We start from the raw sequence: 22237 nt of genomic DNA on the forward strand, positions 1-22237 counted from the left end.
TGCGCGGATAGGCAATTATTTCATCCGCAACCGCATCACAAAAGTCGTCATCCACCCAAACTAACATTTTATCAAAACCACAACCGCCCGCCACCCGCCACCCACCCATTGTTATATCTAATATAGACGATGCAAGGCATTCCTGTTAAAGAAAGGAGACTGATCCAATGCAGCAGAGACATTCAATGCGTGCCACGCATTAATATCTCTTGGCCACGCATTAGAGCATACTTGCCAACCCTCCCGGTTTTACCGGGAGACTCCCGGTATTCAGCGCCTCTCCCGATAACCTCCCGGCAGAAATTTTCTCCCGATAAACTCCCGGAATTCAGCCGGAGCTGGAGGCCACGCCCCCTCCAGCTCCATGCGGACCTGAGTGGGGACAGCGGCGACAGTCTGTTTTCACGTCCGCTTTCCCACAATATTAACAGTGTGCCTGCCCAATGACATTATAACTGTAGAAGGATCGAGGGCGAGTTCTTGGTTTCTTATGTGGGTTTATTGTTAAGCAGTTTCATTAACGTCCTCCCAGCGCGGTAACAACACACAACAACAGCAGTCACGTTTTCGTCTACCGTAAAGCAGTTCGTCTGCCGTAAACAGCAATGTTGTGACACTCTTAAACAGGACAATACTGCCATCTACTGGATAGCCTCCAGAACACTGAAATTCAAGTATTTATTTTATTTATATGTAATGATAAATGATAAATGGGTTATACTTGTATAGCGCTTTTCTACCTTCAAGGTACTCAAAGCGCTTTGACAGTATTTCCACATTCACCCATTCACACACACATTCACACACTGATGGAGGGAGCTGCCATGCAAGGCGCTACCAGCACCCATCAGGAGCTATAATAAAATAAAATAAAAAATAAAAAAAAATAAAATAAATTAAAAAAAAAAAAAAAATATGTATATATATATATATATATATATATATATATATATATATATATATATATATATATATATATATATATATATATATATATATATATATATATATATATATATATATGAAATACTTGAGTTGGTGAATTCTAGTTTAAATATATTCCCCTCTTAACCACGCCCTTAACCACGCCCCCAACCACGACCCCGGCCCAACCATGCCCACCCCCGACCACAATTTCTTCCCCCGACAAAAACCTCCCCCCCCCCCCATTTACTTCCGTGGTCATGTTTCCTCTTACGTCATTGACAGCGATCGATAGCACTTCGACTTTGACTGCCCGTCGCTGGAAGGATACTTTGTCTTTGACAGCTGCTGGAATCTGAAGAAATCGATTATTGTTTTTTTTGTACAGGCGCGAAACAGGACAGTCGCGTGCGGGTTAAGGACCCCCGGCAACTTTGTGACTTTATTGGACGCAGCCCCGGAAGTAAATGGGGGGAGTGTTTTTGTAGGGGGGAAGAAATTTGGCGTGACAGCTTCAGCAGTGCCTGATGAATAATTGCCTGTTTCAAAGAGTGCTGCTCGTTTTTCGTATGTGGGTAACAACATTTAACTATGCATTTTTTTTTTCTGAATTGGTTCAACTGCCACCCGCCCGAATCTATTTAAAATCTATTTTTTTTGTCATGCATCCGCCCGACCCTCGGATTATCCGCAGACTCCGCGGTTGTGTCCGCAAACCGTGCATCTATAATATATATATATATATATATATATATATATATATGTATATATATATATATATATATATATATATATATATATATATACTACCGTTCAAAAGTTTGGGGTCACCCACACAATTTTGTGGAATAGCCTTCATTTCTAAGAACAAGAATAGACTGTTGAGTTTCAGATGAAAGTTCTCTTTTTCTGGCCATTTTGAGCGTTTAATTGACCCCACAAATGTGATGCTCCAGAAACTCAATCTGCTCAAAGGAAGGTCAGTTTTGTAGCTTCTGTAACGAGCTAAACTGTTTTCAGATGTGTGAACATGATTGCACAAGGGTTTTCTAATCATCAATTAGCCTTCTGAGCCAATGAGCAAACACATTGTACCATTAGAACACCGGAATGATAGTTGCTGGAAATGGGCCTCTATACACCTATGTAGATATTGCACCAAAAACCAGACATTTGCAGCTAGAATAGTCATTTACCACATTAGCAATGTATAGAGTGTATTTCTTTAAAGTTATAAATAATGATAAATAATAAATGTGTTAAACTTATATAGCGCTTTTCTACCTTCAAGGTACTCAAAGCGCTTTGACAGTATTTCCACATTCACCCATTCACACACACATTCACACACTGATGGCGGGAGCTGCCATGCAAGGCGCTAACCAGCAGCCATCAGGAGCAAGGGTGAAGTGTCTTGCCCAAAGACAAGTTAAGACTAGTTTAAAGTTATTTTCATTGAAAAGTACAGTGCTTTTCCTTCAAAAATAAGGATATTTCAGTGTGACCCCAAACTTTTGAACGGTAGTGTATATATATATATATATATATATATATATATATATATATATATATATATATATATATATATATATATATATATATATAAGAAATACTTGAATTTCAGTGAATTCTAGCTATAAATATACTCCTCCCCCTTAACCCCGCCCCCCAGAAGACCCCGTCCACCTAAAAAAAAAAACCACCCCAATCTCCCTAATTCGGAGGTCTCATGGTTGGCAAGTATGGCCGCGGCACAGTGGTTGAAAAACACTGCTCTACAGCTCCACAGATATAACAGCCATCAACCTCCATGTTAAATTGAAGTTTAAAAAAAACTTTGAAGGGTATTAGGGGTGTGGGAAAAAATCGATTTGAATTCGAATCGCGATTCTCACGTTGTGCGATTCAGAATCGATTCTCATTTTTAAAAAATCGATGTATTATTTATTTATTTTTTTATAATTTTTTAAAATGTATTTATTTATTATTTTTTAATGAATCAATCCAACAAAACAATACACAGCAATACCAGAACAATGCAATCCAATTCCAAAATCAAACCCGACCCAGCAACATTCAGAACTGCAATAAACAGCGCAATTGAGAGGAGACACAAACACGACACAGAACAAAACTAAATATCATCAACAACAGTATCGATATTAGTTACAATTTCAACATAGCAGTGATTAAAAATCCCTCACTGACATTATCATTAGACATTTATAAAATAAAATAAAAATGAACAATAGTGTCACAGTGGCTTACACTTGCATCGCATCTCATAAGCTTGACAACACACTGTGTCCAATATTTTCACAAAGATCAAATAAGTCATATTTTTGGTTCATTTAATAGTTAAAACAAATTTACATTATTGCAATCAGTTGATAAAACATTGTCCTTTACAATTATAAAAGCTTTTTTTTACAAAAATCTACTACTCTGCTTGCATGTCAGCAGACTGGGGTAGATCCTGCTGAAATCTATGTATCGAATGAATAGAGAATCCTTTTGAATCGGGAAAATATCATTTTTGAATCGAGAATCGTGTTGAATTGAAAAAAAAAAATCGATTTTGAATCGAATAAAGGGTATATTCCATTTATAATTTTAAATTGTATTTCTTTAATTTTGGGAAGAATTGGGCATGTCATATATATTGTCCTTATTTTCCTTAGCTCAACTTTAGTACCCTGCAGAGAATGATAGTGGGGACATAATAAATCCACGACTCCACGCTCAGTCCCCTCCCACCAGCCACGCCCCCTCGCGCGTGCAGCTTCCAATGACCAAATCCTTCAACTTGGACCACTTTGACTCGGATGCACTTTTTCTTTTCCACACCACGTCGCTCGTGGGTTTAACAACCACGCTGCGAGATCATTCAGTGTCCGCCGCCGACAATGGAGGGGAGGCTGATATCTGTTCCAAAGTCGGACCGCGCGCTTCGGTTTTGGATGGTAATGACTTGCTTTATCATATTTCAACGCGCAAACAGCGAGATAACCTGCAGGTCGTGTCGGCGTGGACACACGGGGCTTGCGCGGGAATTGCTGGTGGAATTCACCGCGCGGGAAACTCCTTCAGGGTTAAAAGGAGAAGTTTTCGGTGACGAGGAAGCGGCTGCTGCAGGTGTGCGGAGTGGGAGTGGAAGTGGAAGTGGAAGGCTGCGTCGCGCGTCTTCGCCGCTGGAAACAACACGGAATACAGACAAGCCGCACCCCGTCGACCAAGACGGCCGGAGAGACTTTTTGAACATTCACCAGTGCGACGGCGCTAGAAGACGTCCCAGGCGGAGCGGAGACGACAAAGTCGGACAAAGTGGAGGCAGAGCCGAGAGGAGAGTCGGTCAGGACGAGCTCAAACTGAACAGCTCAACGTTCGCCTTGACCGGGGATTCATCTCACAACCAGGCGATGGTGCATTGGTCTGGGCAGAACAGTAGCGTAAGTCGTCCGTCCTCTCACCCTTTGGCCAGAAACTGTTGATTTGTGGGTACTGGAAAGGGGGCAGCAAAAGAAAGCAAACCCAAAAATACTTAAATCAATGATAAAAACTGTTGATTTGTGGGTACTGGAAGGGGGAAGCAAAAGAAAACAAAACAAAAATACCTCAATCAGTTACAAAAACTGTTGATTTGTGGGTACTGGGAATGGGGCAGCACAAGAAAACAAACCAAAAATACCTTAATCAGTTACAAAAACTGTTGATTTGTGGGTACTGGAAAGGGGGCAGCAAAAGAAAACAAACCAAAAATACCTCAATCACTTATAAAAAACTGTTGATTTGTGGGTACTGGAAAGGGGGCAGCAAAAGAAAACACACCAACAATATTTCAAACAATTACAAAAACTGTTGATTTGTGGGTACTGGAAAGGGGACAGCAAAAGAAAACACACCAACAATATTTCAAACAATTACAAAAACTGTTGATTTGTGGGTACTGGAAAGGGGGCAGCAAAAGAAAACACACCAACAATATTTCAAACAATTACAAAAACTGTTGATTTGTGGGTACTGGAAAGGGGACAGCAAAAGAAAACACACCAACAATATTTCAAACAATTACAAAAACTGTTGATTTGTGGGTACTGGAAAGGGGGCAGAAAAAGAAAACAAACCAAAAATACTTCAATCAATTAAAAAAAACTGTTGATTTGTGGGTACTGGAAAGGGGGTAGCAAAAGAAAACACACCGAAAATACTTCAATCAATTATACAAACTGTTGATTTGTGGGTACTGGAAAGGGGGCAGCACAAGAAAACAAACCAAAAATACCTTAATCAGTTACTAAAACTGTTGATTTGTGGGTACTGGAAGGGTGGCAGCAAGAGAAAACAAATCAAAATTACCTCAATCAATTACAAAAACTGTTGATTTGTGGGTACTGGAAAGGGGGCAGCAAAAGAAAACAAACCAAAAATACCTCAATCAGTTACAAAAACTGTTGATTTGTGGGTACTGGAAAGGGGGCAGCAAAAGAAAACAAACCAAAAATACCTCAATCAATTATAAAAAAACTGTTGATTTGTGGGTACTGGAAATGGGGCAGCACAAGAAAACAAACCAACAATACCTTAATCAGTTACAAAAACTGTTGATTTGTGGGTACTGGAAAGGGGGCAGCAAAAGAAAGCAAACCAAAAATACTTAAATCAATTATAAAAACTGTTGATTTGTGGGTACTGTAAAGGGGACAGCAAAAGAAAACACACCAAAAATATTTCAAACAATTACAAAAACTGTTGGTTTGTGGGTACTGGAAAGGGGGTAGCAAAAGAAAACACACCGAAAATACTTCAATCAATTATAAAAACTGTTGATTTGTGGGTAATGGAAAGGGGCAGCACAAGAAAACAAACCAAAAATACCTTAATCAGTTACAAAAACTGTTGATTTGTGGGTACTGGAAAGGGGGCAGGAAAAGAAAGAAAGCCAAAAATACTTAAATCAATTATAAAAACTGTTGATTTGTGGGTACTGGAAAGGGGGTAGCAAAAGAAAACACACCGAAAATACTTCAATCAATTATAAAAACTGTTGATTTGTGGGTACTGGAAAGGGGGCAGCAAAAGAAAACAAACCAAAAATACCTTAATCAGTTACAAAAACTGTTGATTTGTGGGTACTGGAAAGGGGGCAGCAAAAGAAAGCAAACCAAAAATACTTCAATCAATTATAAAAACTGTTGATTTGTGGGTACTGGAAAGGGGACAGCAAAAGAAAACACACCAAAAATATTTCAAACAATTACAAAAACTGTTGATTTGTGGGTACTGGAAAGGGTGTAGCAAAAGAAAACACACCGAAAATACTTCAATCAATTATAAAAACTGTTGATTTGTGGGTACTGGAAAGGGGGCAGCACAAGAAAACAAACCAAAAATACCTTAATCAGTTACAAAAACTGTTGATTTGTGGGTACTGGAAGGGTGGCAGCAAGAGAAAACAAATCAAAATTACCTCAATCAATTACAAAAACTGTTGATTTGTGGGTACTGGAAAGGGGGCAGCAAAAGAAAACAAACCAAAAATACCTCAATCAGTTACCAAAACTGTTGATTTGTGGGTACTGGAAAGGGGGCAGCACAAGAAAACAAACCAAAAATACCTTAATCAGTTACTAAAACTGTTGATTTGTGGGTACTGGAAAGGGGGCAGCAAAAGAAAGCAAACCAAAAATACTTAAATCAATTATAAAAACTGTTGATTTGTGGGTACTGGAAAGGGGGCAGCACAAGAAAACAAACCAAAAATACCTTAATCAGTTACAAAAACTGTTGATTTGTGGGTACTGGAAGGGTGGCAGCAAGAGAAAACAAATCAAAATTACCTCAATCAATTACAAAAACTGTTGATTTGTGGGTACTGGAAAGGGGGCAGCAAAAGAAAACAAACCAAAAATACCTCAATCAGTTACAAAAACTGTTGATTTGTGGGTACTGGAAAGGGGACAGCAAAAGAAAACACACCAAAAATATTTCAAACAATTACAAAAACAGTTGATTTGTGGGTACTGGATAGGGGGTAGCAAAAGAAAACACACCGAAAATACTTCAATCAATTATAAAAACTGTTGATTTGTGGGTACTGGAAAGGGGGCAGCAAAAGAAAACAAACCAAAAATACCTCAATCAGTTACAAAAACTGTTGATTTGTGGGTACTGGAAAGGGGACAGCAAAAGAAAACACACCAAAAATATTTCAAACAATTACAAAAGCAGTTGATTTGTGGGTACTGGATAGGGGGTAGCAAAAGAAAACACACCGAAAATACTTCAATCAATTATAAAAACTGTTGATTTGTGGGTACTGGAAAGGGGGCAGCACAAGAAAACAAACCAAAAATACCTTAATCAGTTACTAAAACTGTTGATTTGTGGGTACTGGAAAGGGGGCAGCAAAAGAAAGCAAACCAAAAATACTTAAATCAATTATAAAAACTGTTGATTTGTGGGTACTGGAAAGGGGACAGCAAAAGAAAACACACCAAAAATATTTCAAACAATTACAAAAACTGTTGATTTGTGGGTACTGGAAAGGGGGTAGCAAAAGAAAACACACCGAAAATACTTCAATCAATTATAAAAACTGTTGATTTGTGGGTACTGGAAAGGGGGCAGCACAAGAAAACAAACCAAAAATACCTTAATCAGTTACTAAAACTGTTGATTTGTGGGTACTGGAAGGGTGGCAGCAAGAGAAAACAAATCAAAATTACCTCAATCAATTACAAAAACTGTTGATTTGTGGGTACTGGAAAGGGGGCAGCAAAAGAAAACAAACCAAAAATACCTCAATCAATTATAAAAAACTGTTGATTTGTGGGTACTGGAAAGGGGGCAGAAAAAGAAAACAAACCAAAAATACTTCAATCAATTACAAAAACTGTTGTTTTGCGGGTACTGGAAAGGAAGCAGCAAAAGAAAACAAACCAAAAATACTTTAATCAACTACTAAAACTGTTGATTTGTGGGTACTGGAAAGGGAGCAGCACAAAAAAACAAACCAAAGATACCTCAATAAATGACAAAAACTGTTGATTTGTGGGTACTGGGAAGGGGGCAGCAAAAGAAAACAAACCATAAATACTTCAATCAATTACAAAAACTGTGGATTTGTGGGTACTGCAGTGTTTCCCATAAACTGCCAAGATACCTGTGGCGGTGGGGGCGTGGCTATGGGCGTGGTCACCATGACATCATCAAGTAATTTGCACAATTTACTACAATGATATGATTTTCTCTAAAAAGGCTCTAAAAATGTATACTTACTAATTAATAATAACAGTTTTGTTTTAAACGTCCATCCATCCATCCATCCATCCATTTTACAATAAAATTACAATACTTTATGTACATATTTATATACAGATTTGAACAATAAGTTATTCACTGAAATATATTTATTAATGGTGGTTCTTACAAAAAATATATCTTATAAAAATATAAAAGCTAAAATGTCTCTTAAAGCTCTGCCCCTTTAATTAGTGCATACTAAATAATTTAACTTTAGCCTACTACTACAACCAAATTATTTACCAGCAACATAAAGTGAAACAGAGGCAGAGGTGTCCTGCCACAGTCAGTAACAAATAAACAGAAAACAGTAGTGGTGGTAGATAGACACAAAGCTTCATCAAACATATGATCCACTGAACAAAGAGCTCCAAAAATCTTGATCCTACATTTCTCTTTTATAAAGTAAATCTGAACAGCCGATATGGGCATCTACATCAACTATATGATTTGCTTGAGAAGCTGGACAGGACAAAAAAAAAAATAAAAAAAAATAAATAAATAAATAAATATATTTTTTGCCGCGGCCTTAATTCTTTCGTGGCGGGCCGCCACAAATAAATTAATGTGTGGGAAACACTGTACTGGAAAAGTGGCTGCAAGAGAAAACAAATCAAAAATACCTCAATCAATTATAAAAACTGTTGATTTGTGGTTACTGGAAGGGGCCAGCAAAAGAAAATAAACCAAAAATAATTCAATCAATTACAAAAACTGGTAAATTGTGGGTACTGGAAAGGGGCAAGCAAAATAAAACTAACCAAAAATACCTCAATCAATTACAAAAACTGTTGATTTGTGAGTACTGGAAAGGGGGCAGGAAAAGAAAACAAACCAAAAATACTTCAATGAATTACAAAAACTTTTGATTTGTGGTTACTGGAAAGGGGGCATCAAAAGAAAACAAATAAAACATACCTCAATCAATTACAAAAACTGTTGATTTGTGGGTACTGGAAAGGGGGCAGCGAAAGAAAACACACCAAAAATACTTAAATCAATTATAAAAACTGTTGTTTTGTGGGTACTGGAAAGGTGGCAGCAAGAGAAAACAAACCAAAAATATTTCAATCAATTATAAAAACTGTTGATTTGTGGGTACTGGAAAGGGGGCAGCGAAAGAAAACACAACAAACATACTTAAATCAATTATAAAAACTGTTGATTTGTGGGTATTGGAAAGGGGGCAGTAAAAGAAAACAAACCAAAAATACTTCAATCAATTACAAAAACTGTTGATTTGTGGGTACTGGAAAGGGGGCAGCAAAAGAAAAGAACCCAACAATACTTCAATCAATTACAAAAACTGTTGACTTGTGGGTACTGGAAAGGGGGCAGCAAGAGAAAACAAACCAAAAATACTTCAATCAATTACAAAAACTGTTGATTTGTGGGTACTGGAAAGGGAGCAGCAAAAGAAAAAAAAAAATCAATTACAAAAAAACTCACCAACTAGCTGGTGTAGTTACAGTACATGAATTCAAGTATTCATCCATCCATTTTCTACCGCTTATTCCCTGCCCAATAAAAATAAAGTAAGTCAATTGCAGAGACAGAGCTAAGTTGAAAATGTGTTCCTTTTTGGAAATTGTGTGCACTTTGACCTAAGGCTGTCTAATAATAGAAACTAAATGAGGCAATTCCTGAAGGAATTGCGTGTGAATGCTCCAACGCTGAATTTGGACTGAAATCCTGGAATTTTTCTTAGAATTGTTGAAGTAGAGCACACAATTCCTGAACAGGCTGAATATTTTGAAGTTGGAACAGTTTGAGTCCGATGAAAAATGTGGGGATTGTGGAACTTTGACGAATGTCCCATTGATTTAAATGGGAATTTCCTTAAAAATTTGGAAATTTCAGGAAAAGCGGGAATTTTCTTTAAAATGGTAAACAATTTGAATGGTCTGAATGAGTTCAAATGCTTGGTGTTGAAATGTTTCAAATTGTTCGAGAAATGTTGAAGTCGTAACATGTTGAATTGAGAAATTGTATTACGGAATTCCCAGAATTTCGGTAAAACTGGGAATTTTTCCAGTTCAAAAAACAACTCAGTTTTTTTGTCCTAATTAAGTGGAATGTTTTGACGGTGGAACGGTTGAAGTGGGTTGAAAAATGTGGGACGAGTAGTCGACAGAAAAAAGGGTGGAAATAGTGCTTTGGAAAACCAGGAATTCTAGAACATTCCGCCTGATGGTAGCTGAGATAGACTCCAGCGTCCCCCACAACTCCGAAGGGAATAAGCGGTAGACATGGATGGATGAATTTCCAGAATGGTGGAATGTGTTGAAGGTGGAATGGTTTGAATTGGTTGAAAAATGTGGAAATGGTGGAAGTTTGAAAAATGGCCAATTCATTTTGAATGGGAAAAATTTCCCGGAAAACCTGAAATTTTGGGAAAGCTGGGAATTTTTGGAATGTGTTAAGGGAAAGGCCACAATTCCCAAATAGACTGTACAGTTTGAAGTTGGAATGGTTTGAATCGGATGAAACATGTGGAAGGTAGAACATGCCAAAATCTGAAGAAGAAGTTTAATAATAAATAGATTAATTTTGGTGTAGAAAACCATATGTGTGAATGCTTATGTGTAAACACTTTAACTAGCTGGTATGTTACAGTACATTAATTCAAGTATTGCCCAATAGTCATAAATATAAAGTAAGTCAATTGCAGAGACAGAGAAGTTGAAAATGTTTTCCTTTTTGGAAATTGTGTGCACTTTGACCTAAGGCTGTATAATAATAATAATAATAATAATAATAATAATAATAATTAGCTTTATTGTCTCAGAGGAGAAATTTTTCTTGGACATCAAGACACAGCGTTTTACATACATACATACATACATACTTGTAACAGGGTCAATTATGTCATGTAAATAATGTATTTTATAATGTTGTATTATTGTTATGATTACACAAAATGTGTAAGTTACATGTAAATACCTAAAGGTTGTTCGATGTTTTGTCAATGTGGAACCATTGTGTAGTTGTCCCTCCTACTGCAATAATTGCTGTGACACCTGTCTCTATTTATGCGTTGGACACGCCTTCCCACTTCCCTTTCGTCCACGATAACGGGAGAGGTAGGCATCCATGCGATGACAGAAAAAGTGCATTTGTCTCTTTAAGAACTTAAGTTCACTTTCTTGTTCTGTATTATTATATTTGTGTAGGGGCTCGACGATGGCAGAATATTATTAACAATTGTATTCTCTGTATTATCAGGTATGTTTTTATTTCACTGTTGTACGTAACTCGCCCTTTCGTCCACGATAACGGGAGAGGGGTTCGACGATGGCAGAAGCATTTTGACAACGTTTGTAATCTCTATATTATCAGTCAGTAAAGTGCAGCTGAGCAGCAAAACATGGTGTCCGTCGTATTCAATTCTACACAACGCGGAGGAAGAGACGACCGGTTAGATACAAACATACAGTACATACATACATACATACATACATACAGTTCATCCGACAATACAGTGACGACAATGAACAGTATATCAGTTAGTTATGAGATTACACATTACACTGCACACCTACCATATTGCCTTATTAATAAATTGCACTCCTTATTATTGCATCAGGTTATTACAGTAGTTTTCTGTCGTTAAGCGCTTTGATTGCCAGTGGGACAAAGGAAAATCTATACCTGTTGTGTTTGTATGTTGCTGTTCTGTACCGTTTACCATTTGGCATCAGCGCAATTTCACTATGAAGTATGTGGTGTGGGTCAAGGGTGATTTTTAAGACCCTGCTTCCTCACGGTCTTGTCGAATATTTCTTGAAGGGAACAAGGGGGCTGCATGCCAATTATTTTACCAGCCCTCTTGATAAAGCTTTGAGTTTGACAGACAGATTTCCAAACCATGTGGAGATGCCTTGAAGGCCTACTGAAATTATTTTTTTTTATTTAAACGGGAATAGCAGATCCATTCTATGTGTCATACTTGATCATTTCGCGATATTGCCATATTTTTGCTGAAAGGATTTAGTAGAGAAAATCGCCGATAAAGTTCGCAACTTTTGCTCGCTGATAAAAAAAGCCTTGCCTGTACCGGAAGTAGCGTGACGTCACAGGAGCTAGTATTCCTCACAATTCCCCGTTGTTTACAATGGAGCGAGAGATTCGGAGCGACAAAGCGACGATTACCCCATTAATTTGAGCGAGGATGAAAGATTTGTAGATGAGGAACGTTACAGTGAAGGACTGGAGAGGCAGTGATGGACGTATCTTTTTTCGCTCTGACCGTAACTTAGGTACAAGCTGGCTCATTGGATTCCACACTCTCTCCTTTTTCTATTGTGGATCACGGAATTGTATTTCAAACCACCTCGGATACTATATCCTCCTGAAAATGAGAGTCGAGCACGCGAAATGGACATTTAAAGTGACTTTTATCTCCACGACAATACATCGGTGACACACTTAGCTACTGAGCTAACGTGATAGCATCGTTCTCAAATGAAGATAGAAACAAAAGAAATAAACCCCTGACTGGAAGGATAGACAGAAGATCAACAATACTATTAAACCATGTACATGTAACCCAACACAACAACATACTGGAAAAATTTCAGTCCGGATTTAGGGCCGGCCACAGCACTGAGTCCGCCCTCTTGAAGGTATTAAACGACCTTCTCCTCATCACTGACTCTGGGAAATGTGCTGCACTGGTTCTCCTGGACCTCAGTGCAGCGTTCGATACTATAGACCATACTGATCTCCTGGACCGCCTCCAACATGGGGTCGGCATCACCAACACAGCCCTGTCCTGGTTTACGTCATACCTCAACAACAGAACCTTCTCTGTGAACATAGCAAACCATTCCTCCCGCTGTGTCAACCTCACCTGTGGGGTCCCCCAGGGCTCAATACTGGGTCCCATCCTGTTCTCCATCTACATGCTCCCCCTCAGCCAAGTCATTCATCGCCATAAAATTTCCTTTCACTGCTACGCTGATGATACTCAAATCTATCTTCCACTCAAGACAGATGATCCCTCTGGGCTGGACCTTTTGAAAGACTGCTTGCGGGACATAAAGGAGTGGATGTCACAAAGCTTCCTGCAGCTCAATGACACCAAGAGTGAAATTCTTCTGTTTGGCAACTCCACCTCGGTCAGTCAGATCAGAAAGAATTTGGGAAGTTTGGCCACTCTTGAAAAACCCCATGTCAAAAACCTCGGGGTCATATTCGACCCAGACCTCAAGTTTGACAAACAAGTGAAATCTGTGGTGAAATCCTGTTTTTTCCAACTACGCACCATAGCCAAGATCAAGTCTTTCCTCTCCCCCAGTGACCTACGGAGGGTCGTGTTAATGCTTATTTTTTCTAGACTGGACTATTGCAATGCCCTTTATGCTGGGGTCACCAACAAGACCATCCATAGCATGCAGCTAGTACAAAATGCGGCTGCCAGGCTGGTGACAGGCGCAAAAATGAGGGAACATATTTCTCCCATCCTCTCCTCCCTTCACTGGCTCCCAGTGAAGCGTAGAGTGAAATTTAAGATCGTCATGTTCGTCTTCAAAGCGCTCAATGGTCTCGCCCCAGCTTATATTAAAGATCTCCTGGACCAACCCACCAGCTCCAGGCTGGGTCGTTGCCTTAGATCAGACAACCAGATGACCCTGAAGGTCCCACGGTCAAACCTAGTGACAAGGGGAGACCGTGCTTTCTCAGTGATGGCACCTAGGTTGTGGAATAAGCTCCCCCTGAGTATTAAGTCCGCCACCACTCTGGACTCTTTTAGAGCACGGCTTAAAACTCACCTTTTTACCGCAGATGACTTTTAATCTATGTCTTCATTGTGAGTCTTAAATGTTTAGTTTAGATTCCTTTGTGTGTCTCAGTCTCTGTTTCTGTTTTTTTGTTTCTCCAGTCGGGCTGCGCCCCGGGCTGATGTAACAGTTGGTTGGGGGGCGCATAATAAATGAAAATAACATAACAAAAATAACATCCATCCATCCATTTTCTACCGCTTATTCCCTTCGGGGTCGCTGGGGGTGCTGGTGCCTATCTCAGCTACAATCGGGCGGAAGGCGGGGTACACCCTGGACAAGTCGCCACCTCATCGTAGGGCCTGTACATGTAACTACACGGTTAAAAATTCTCAGCCTGGTAAGGCTTAACAATGCTAAGGCTAATTTAGCAACTTAGCAACCGGACCTCACAGAACTATGATAAAAACATTAGCGCTCCACCTACGCCAGCCAGCCCTCATCTTCCCATCAACAGCCGTGCTCACCTGCGTTCCAGCGATCGACGGCGCGACGAAGGACTTCATCCGTGGGTTTGGCGGCACGCATCGGCTAGGCGTAGTAAGTAGTCCTTGTTGTGTTGCTGTAAGTATTGTACTTAGCCGCTAATATACCGATCGATCCCACCTACAACGTTCTTCTTTGCAGCCTCCATTGTTCATTAAACAAATTGCAAAAGATTCACCAACACAGATGTCCAGAATACTGTTGAATTTTGTCGAAGAAAACAAGAGGTTTTTGTATTGGGTCGATGGGGTACAACCACTTCCGTGGATTTTGTGACGTCACGCGCATAAATCATATCCAAAGGAGTTTTTCAACCGGAAGTGTGGCGGGAATTTTAAAACTGCACTTTATAAGTTAACCCGGCCGTATTGGCATGTGTTTCAATGTTAAGATTTCATCATTGATATATAAACTATCAGACTGCGTGGTCGGTAGTAGTGGGTTTCAGTAGGCCTTTAAACTAAAGGATGACAGATTCAATGTTTGCCTTATAAAACAACATCATGATATTGCTTGCCACACCGTGGACCCCGAGCCTCATTAGACGGTGCAGGTGCTGGTTAATACGGAAGCAAACAGAGTCTACTTGGTTGGCCCAAGTTAACTGGAATCAAAAGAAATACCCAAGTACTTATAGGAGGACACCTGCTCCACTAATGATCGGGCTGTGATCCCCCACAGATTTAGGATCAAAAACCATCTCCTTCGGTTTTTTTTTTACATTTAAAATCAGATTTTTCTCCTCACACCACCTCACAGCCCCTTCCATCTTTTGTTTGTATGAGTCGATGTTGGAGGATAGTTTAGGCTTTGTTAAATAGTTTGGGCTTTGTCAATAGTTTGGGCTTTGGTTGGGGCTTTGTCAGTAAACTAAGGAGGACTGTGTCGTCTGAAAATTTGCTTATATAGTTGTTTGGTTGCTGATTCCGTAGAACGTTGGTATATGCAATGAATAGGAAGGGGGAACTTACACAGCCTTGGGGGGGCCCCCTGTGCTTATAACCTGTAGGTCAGAGAGAGTGGAATTTACCTTTACTTGTTGTTGCCTTTCTATGAGAAAATCGCAGTACCATTTTATTATTTACAGGTATAATGTGGATATTTATTATGACATTCAAGCAACAGCCAGCTTCTTTGAGTCATATATGAGGCACCAGGGCTAAGTTCAGTGTCATATATTTACTGTAGTGTAATCAGGTTTTTTTTGGGATTGATTTTAGAATACAATACAATTTAATTTGAATCATGTTAAAAATGTGCAGCACTATAAACAAACAAGCACAAGTGCACATTAACAATTTAATACATTCAATATAGAATTGGGAAAAAGCAAAGCTTATTCGATCCCACCCTTGCCCTATATCAGGGGTGTCAAATGTACGGCCCGCGAACAGGTTTTATCCGGCCCGCAGGAAGAGCTTGCCAAGTACAAAAATGAGCCGACATTTTTGAATGAAAGAAACCGCTGCTCTAAATGTGTCCACTAGATGTCACAATAGCAATTATTTGTATCTTTGTAGATTATGCTACATATGTAAAACAAATAAACCACATGTTGGTGCACAAGTCGAGAAAAATGAGCAAACTACATAAATAACATACTGTAATATGATTTTGATATAATTTTTTTATCTTGATAGATTGAAAATGAACACCAATGAGTTGACTGATGAACATTATCACATATTGTATTCAGAAAGTATAAATAAGGACACATAAAGGTAGAATACTATTAACCGCAACATGTACCGTAATTTCCGGACTATAAGCCGCTACTTTTTCCCCTCGTTCTGGTCCCTGCAGCTTATACAACGGTGCGGCTTATTTACGGCCTGTTCTTCTCAGACATCGAGGAAGAGGATTTCGGTGGTTTTAGTACGCAGGAGGAAGACGATGACACAATGATTAAAGACTGACTTTTCATATAGGCTGGTTATTTTGATAACGTACAGGCTAGCACTTTGTATTACTTTGCACCGTTGTATTATTTGTACTCTGCACGAATGCTGTTCGCCATGTCAAAGATGTGAACGTTTGATTGAATGATTGAAAGATTTATTGTTAATAAATGGGACGCTTTGCGTTCCCAAACAGTCATATCTGTCCCGACAATCCCCTCCGTGGTAGCAGGAACCCCTATATACTACGGTAATTACACATCAAAACCCTGCGGTTTATAGTCGGGTGCGGCTTATATATGGAGCAATCTGTATTTTCCCCTAAATTTAGCTGGTGCGGCTTATAGTCCGGAAATTACGGTATGTGTAAAGAAAACCCAACAACATTATGATTTGTACATTCTCAGAATGTGCTTGTTCTATTTTTAAACAAAGAAAACAATCTGAAGTTGTCTTTATTTTTAAGTTATCGCGCCGTGATTTGACCAGTCCGGCCCACTTAGGAGTAGATTTTTCTCCATGTGGCCCCCGATCTACAATTGGTTTGACACCCCTGCCCTGTATTATACTGTTTGTCAGCAATTCTTCTTCATTGTACTTTGCATATACACCCTATGCTTATAAGGGTTGTTGAATGTGCACATTTTATTGTACATTAAATTATTTGCTTCATCCATTCCGTAGCTGCATTCCACATGCATATGTACTAAATGCCTTCAATGTTGTGCATGTGTACAAATGCTTTATTCTGTCTATTCCTAAAATTGTATTATTACTTTTTCTCGCATGTTATTGCCTGCTTTAGACATGATTGAACAAGATCTGTTAATTTCATTATTTTAGATCAGTGGTTCTTAACCTTGTTGGAGGTACCGAACCCCACCAGTTTCATATGCGCATTCACCGAACCCTTCTTTAGTCAAAAAAAATAAAAAAATAAAAAAAATAATTCAAGACAAAGTTACCGGTATATGTTTTTGGTAACACTTTTGTATGGGAAACATATTCTAAGTAACAAAGACTTCATTTAGAGTTATTTGGTTAGGGTTAGGGTTAGAGGGTTAGGGCCAGGGTTAGAGGGTTAGGCTTATAATAAGGCCATGCCGAATAAGGCATTAATAAGTACTCAATAATGACTAGTTAAGAGCCAATACGTTACTGATTTGCATGTTAATAAGCTACTAATTAATGGTGAATATGTTCCCCATACTAAAGTGTTACCATGTTTTTTTACTGGTGCACACAATGAACTGTGCATGAACATCGCCTTGTTCAAACAACAAAACCAACAGAGTGCATAAACTCACTACAAATTACACACCTGCAAATCAGTCAGCTGTTGCCGTATCCGTAATACGCCGAAAGGGAGAAGTTTTTAATTACACGATGAGTCGGGTGTGTCTTGACCTCCGCCGAACCCCTGAGCCCGACTCACCGAACCCCTAGGGTTCGATCGAACCCAGGTTAAGAACCACTGTTTTAGATTCAATGAACAAGGAATTTGTATGTTTACGTGTAACCACCCTTGTGGATTACCATCACTGATCTCTTCTGCAGTATTGTTAGTAAATTAAGTGAACTTTTACAATTGTTTCCCCATACCCATACACAATAATTCAGATATGGTAACACCAAAGAGCAGTACGGAGTATGGACTGATTCTTGGTTTAGAATTAATTTTGCCATATTCAATATTGTCATATTTTTTACAGGGTTCGTGATTATGAAAGGTTCAAAGGACATAATGGACAAATGCAGACGACTGCAATATAATAATAACGTAGTTGTTGCTCTGAGTACCACATACATTTTCATAGAAAATACATCCTTGTTAGAAAATGGACAAAAGATTTATGTGAGATAAACTCATACAAGTAGGGATGTAGGTTCATGCAAAGTATTGTTTTTAAATCAACAATCTCCACACTCAGGGTATCCCAATCTGATATTGATTTTGTTCCAAAAACAGCAATAAAAACAACAATCGGATTATATCAGTTTGCAACTAAAATCTCCAATATAAGTGTTCCGATACAAGCAGTCCTGCAGCATGTTTACTTGTGCAAAGCTGGATATATACTGCATGTGTTTGCATATAAATTAGTGCTTTCAAATTATTAAAATATTTAATCGTGATTAATCGCATTGTTTATAGTTAACTCAAAATGAATCCCGATAAACACAGATAGGTGTAATTTTAACTCTAGACAGTTCATTTTGAGGGGGGGGGTGGCTTCATATTGCTGCATGACAATGTTTTAACCTCTATTAATTAATAAAAGGTAATATTGAGCCTGCTAATCATTCTGTAATTGACGACTCGACCAGAACGTGTTATCAAATAATTTACACAATATTTCGGCCAGCCAGAAAAATCTCCCCACTCTACCCGCCCCCATATACTTCGACTGATGTACTAGCATTTCTTTAGGTGCAAATATCACAGAATAACATTACAAAACAAATCTGACAAAGCATGATCGTAATGTGAGGCATTTTTATTTTTGTTAATGTCAGCGTTTCCCCTAAATTGCCAAAATACCTGGCGTGGTTAGGGGCGTGGTCAATATGACGTCATCACATGATTTGCCATGATGCATATCTTTAAAAAGGGATGTGAATATACATTTAAAAAATATTAAGTATAGTATTAACATATCAATTTTTGTTACATAAAATTACATCGTTTTGTTGTATTTTTTAATTGTTGCTGCAAAGTACAATTTATTCTCACCTGTATGTAGATCATCTTAAAAACCGCCACATCTACACTACCGTTCAAAAGTTTGGGGTCACATTGAAATGTCCTTATTTTTGAAGGAAAAGCACTGTACTTTTCAATGAAGATAACTTTAAACTAGTCTTAACTTTAAAGAAATACACTCTACACATTGCTGATGTGGTAAATGACTATTCCAGCTGCAAATGTCTGGTTTTTGGTGCAATATCTACATCGGTGTATAGAGGCCCATTTCCAGCAACTATCACTCCAGTGTTCTAATGGTACAATGCTTTTGCTCATTGGCTCAGAAGGCTAATTGATGATTAGAAAACCCTTGTGCAATCATGTTCACACATCTGAAAACAGTTTAGCTCGTTACAGAAGCTACAAAACAGACCTTCCTTTGAGCAGATTGAGTTTCTGGAGCATCACATTTGTGGGGTCAATTAAACGCTCAAAATGGCCAGAAAAAGAGAACTTTCATCTGAAACTCGACAGTCTATTCTTGTTCTTAGAAATGAAGGCTATTCCACAAAATTGTTTGGGTGACCCCAAACTTTTGAACGGTAGTGTACATTGCATCTTTCATCGCAAATAATGCCAACAAACTTAGAATTTTACAAGTTAGTTTCAATGTCATTTAATACAGTGGCACTCGATGCCTCTAGCATTTCATCTCTGGCTTCGTGATGGCCATAAGCTGCCGGTATGCTGGCACCATTGGACTTTTGCAGCTCAATCAGGCTTGGGAACTTCGACAAGGAGATGTTTACTTTGGCCAAGTAATACACAATCCGCAGCAGGCTAATAACACTGTCTTTACTTTCCACCTCTGCTCTTTTCAGAGCGCCAAATAAGCTTGTCGACTGCTTCCCAGCCGATTCGGCCAACTTGTCAACTGATTGTTTTTTTTGTGTTTGTTTTTTTGTCCTGTCCAGCTTCTCAGGCAAATCATATTGTTGATGAAGATGCCCATATCGGCTGTACACATTGACTTTACAAAAGAGAATTGTGGGATACTTCTCTTGTTGCCTTATTTGTATTTGAATTTATTAAATGGATTTATATTATTATTTGGTGCATTCGGGCCAGAGCAGGAGGGGATAGAAAGAGAAAAAAAGGAAGACAGAGTGGTAACTTGCGGGGACAAGAGGGGGATAAGACAAAGAGGCAACAGCAACAAACACAACAATAACAACAACAACAGCACAGCATCAGCGAATAGGATATGTAGAAATATGATGGTAAAAGTGATAGCAAAGAAGCAGTTGGTGAAATAAATATTAATAATACAGAAATGACAATGGGCATTATTATTATACAAATACCAATACAAATAGCACTGTTGATAATGAATAATAACAATAATTTACCTATATTATCAACAATACAATTGTTTCAAATACAACAATACATATATGTGTACAGCTCCACTAATGGACATTGGAGTGTTACTTTAGGTCAGGGGTCACCAACCTTTTTGAAACCAAGGGCTACTTCTTGGGTACTGATTAATGCGAAGGGCTACCAGTTAGATACACACTTAAATAAATTGCCAGAAGTAGCCAATTTGCTCAATTTACCTTTAACTCTGTTATTATTAATAATTAATGATATTTATCTTTGTGGAAACACTGATCATCTTAATGATTTCTCACAATAAATATATATAGAAACAGATAAATATCAATATGCAACACTTTATTTTTTATATTTTCTCTAAGTGCACATTTTTCAAATTGAACATTTTCAAATGATCACTTCTAAGACAGTCTTGTGAAATCACAATATCCCATTTTAACTAGCTAGCCACTAACATTTTTTAACAATTCATGAATTACTTTGCACCATATTTGTACAAATAATAACTCATGTAAAATACAAAAGTAAACTCTCAAATTTTTAAATCATGTCACACTTTGAACTGGACACCAAATCTGTTATCTGTTTCTTTGTCAGTTAGTGGGAAGCCTGGCATTGCATGCTGTTAACTAGTGTGTTGTACTCTGGTGTGTAACTTGACACTGCAACTCTGAGTGAGTCTTGCAGATGTGCATCAGTGAGGCGTGTTCTGTGTTTGTTCTTGATTAAGTTCGTGTCAGAAAAGGCTGATTCACAAAGATACGATTTTTCCTCATTGTTTGCGGAACCTTCTTAATCTTTTGGACATATTTTCACAGCAATCTGGCCTTAAGCTTAATTATGATAAATGTAAAATATTAAGGATCGGAAATCTAAAGGGAACGTCCTTTCGAATGGAATGCAAAGTGCCTGTTTTGTGGACAGATGGACCAGTTAACATACTTGGTGTTGTTGTCCCAGAAAATCTGGAAGATCTAGGCTCAGTAAATTATGATAATCGACTAAGAAAGCTGGACAAAATTATGCAATTATGGAAAGGGAAATCCCTAACCTTGTATGGTAAAATGTCTATTGCCAACTCGTTAATATTCCTCAATTTATTTATTTGTTTTTGTCATTACCAGCTCCATCACAAAACTTTTTTAAGATTTATGAGCGGAGGGTCTTCGATTTTGTCTGGAACGGCAAACCAGAAAAGATTAAAAGAAAGGTTTTGTACAAAGAGTATGAATATGGGGGCCTGAAACTTCTCAACCTTGAAGCTATGTGTCTGTCTTTAAAAGCATCAATTGTTCCAAAGATGTATTTAAACATTGAGTGGTACACAAATGTCCTGTTGGACAAAACACATGTACTGTATCAAAATAAATGGTATCCTTTTTTACAAGTGATCCCCTCCCAGAGAGTCTGCTGGGAAACATGGCGGGGTTCATAAAGGAAACAATCCACTCATAGTGGTGTTTTCAATTTTATGTGCCAGAAAAAAGAGACGATATTTTGCAGCAGTTAATATGGATGAACTCTAATATTGTAATAGATGGAAAGCCTTTCTTTTGGAAAAATATGTTTGAAAGAGGAATCATTTTTGTCAATGATATTATCAATGAGAATGGTAAAATTATGAAGTATGATGAATTTAGAGCTATGTATGGTGATGCTTGCTCAAGCTTTTCATTTTATCAACTAACTGGAGTAATTGGGAAAAGATGGAAACAAATAATTAATTATGGAACTACTAAATTATTAGTTTGTAAACCTCT

The 22237-nt window shown here is 38.3% G+C and overlaps 1 protein-coding gene across 9 annotated transcripts in view; it reads left to right on the top strand.

The window, feature by feature from the left end:
- The first annotated feature begins 3742 nt into the window (after positions 1-3742).
- LOC133634127 (VPS10 domain-containing receptor SorCS1) overlaps positions 3743-22237 on the top strand; it is a 499576-nt gene continuing 481081 nt past the window's right edge. For all 9 annotated transcript variants that reach the window (XR_009821878.1, XR_009821879.1, XM_062027161.1 and 6 more), the window contains exon 1: positions 3743-4373. Coding sequence is in view for 7 of the 9 variants with exons in the window: in XM_062027161.1 (XP_061883145.1) it covers positions 3831-4373 (543 nt within the window). In the remaining 2 variants the exon portion in view is untranslated. The remainder of the gene's footprint in view (positions 4374-22237) is intronic.

Source organism: Entelurus aequoreus, linkage group LG18 (assembly GCF_033978785.1).
Source record: "Entelurus aequoreus isolate RoL-2023_Sb linkage group LG18, RoL_Eaeq_v1.1, whole genome shotgun sequence".
NCBI lineage: Eukaryota > Metazoa > Chordata > Actinopteri > Syngnathiformes > Syngnathidae > Entelurus > Entelurus aequoreus.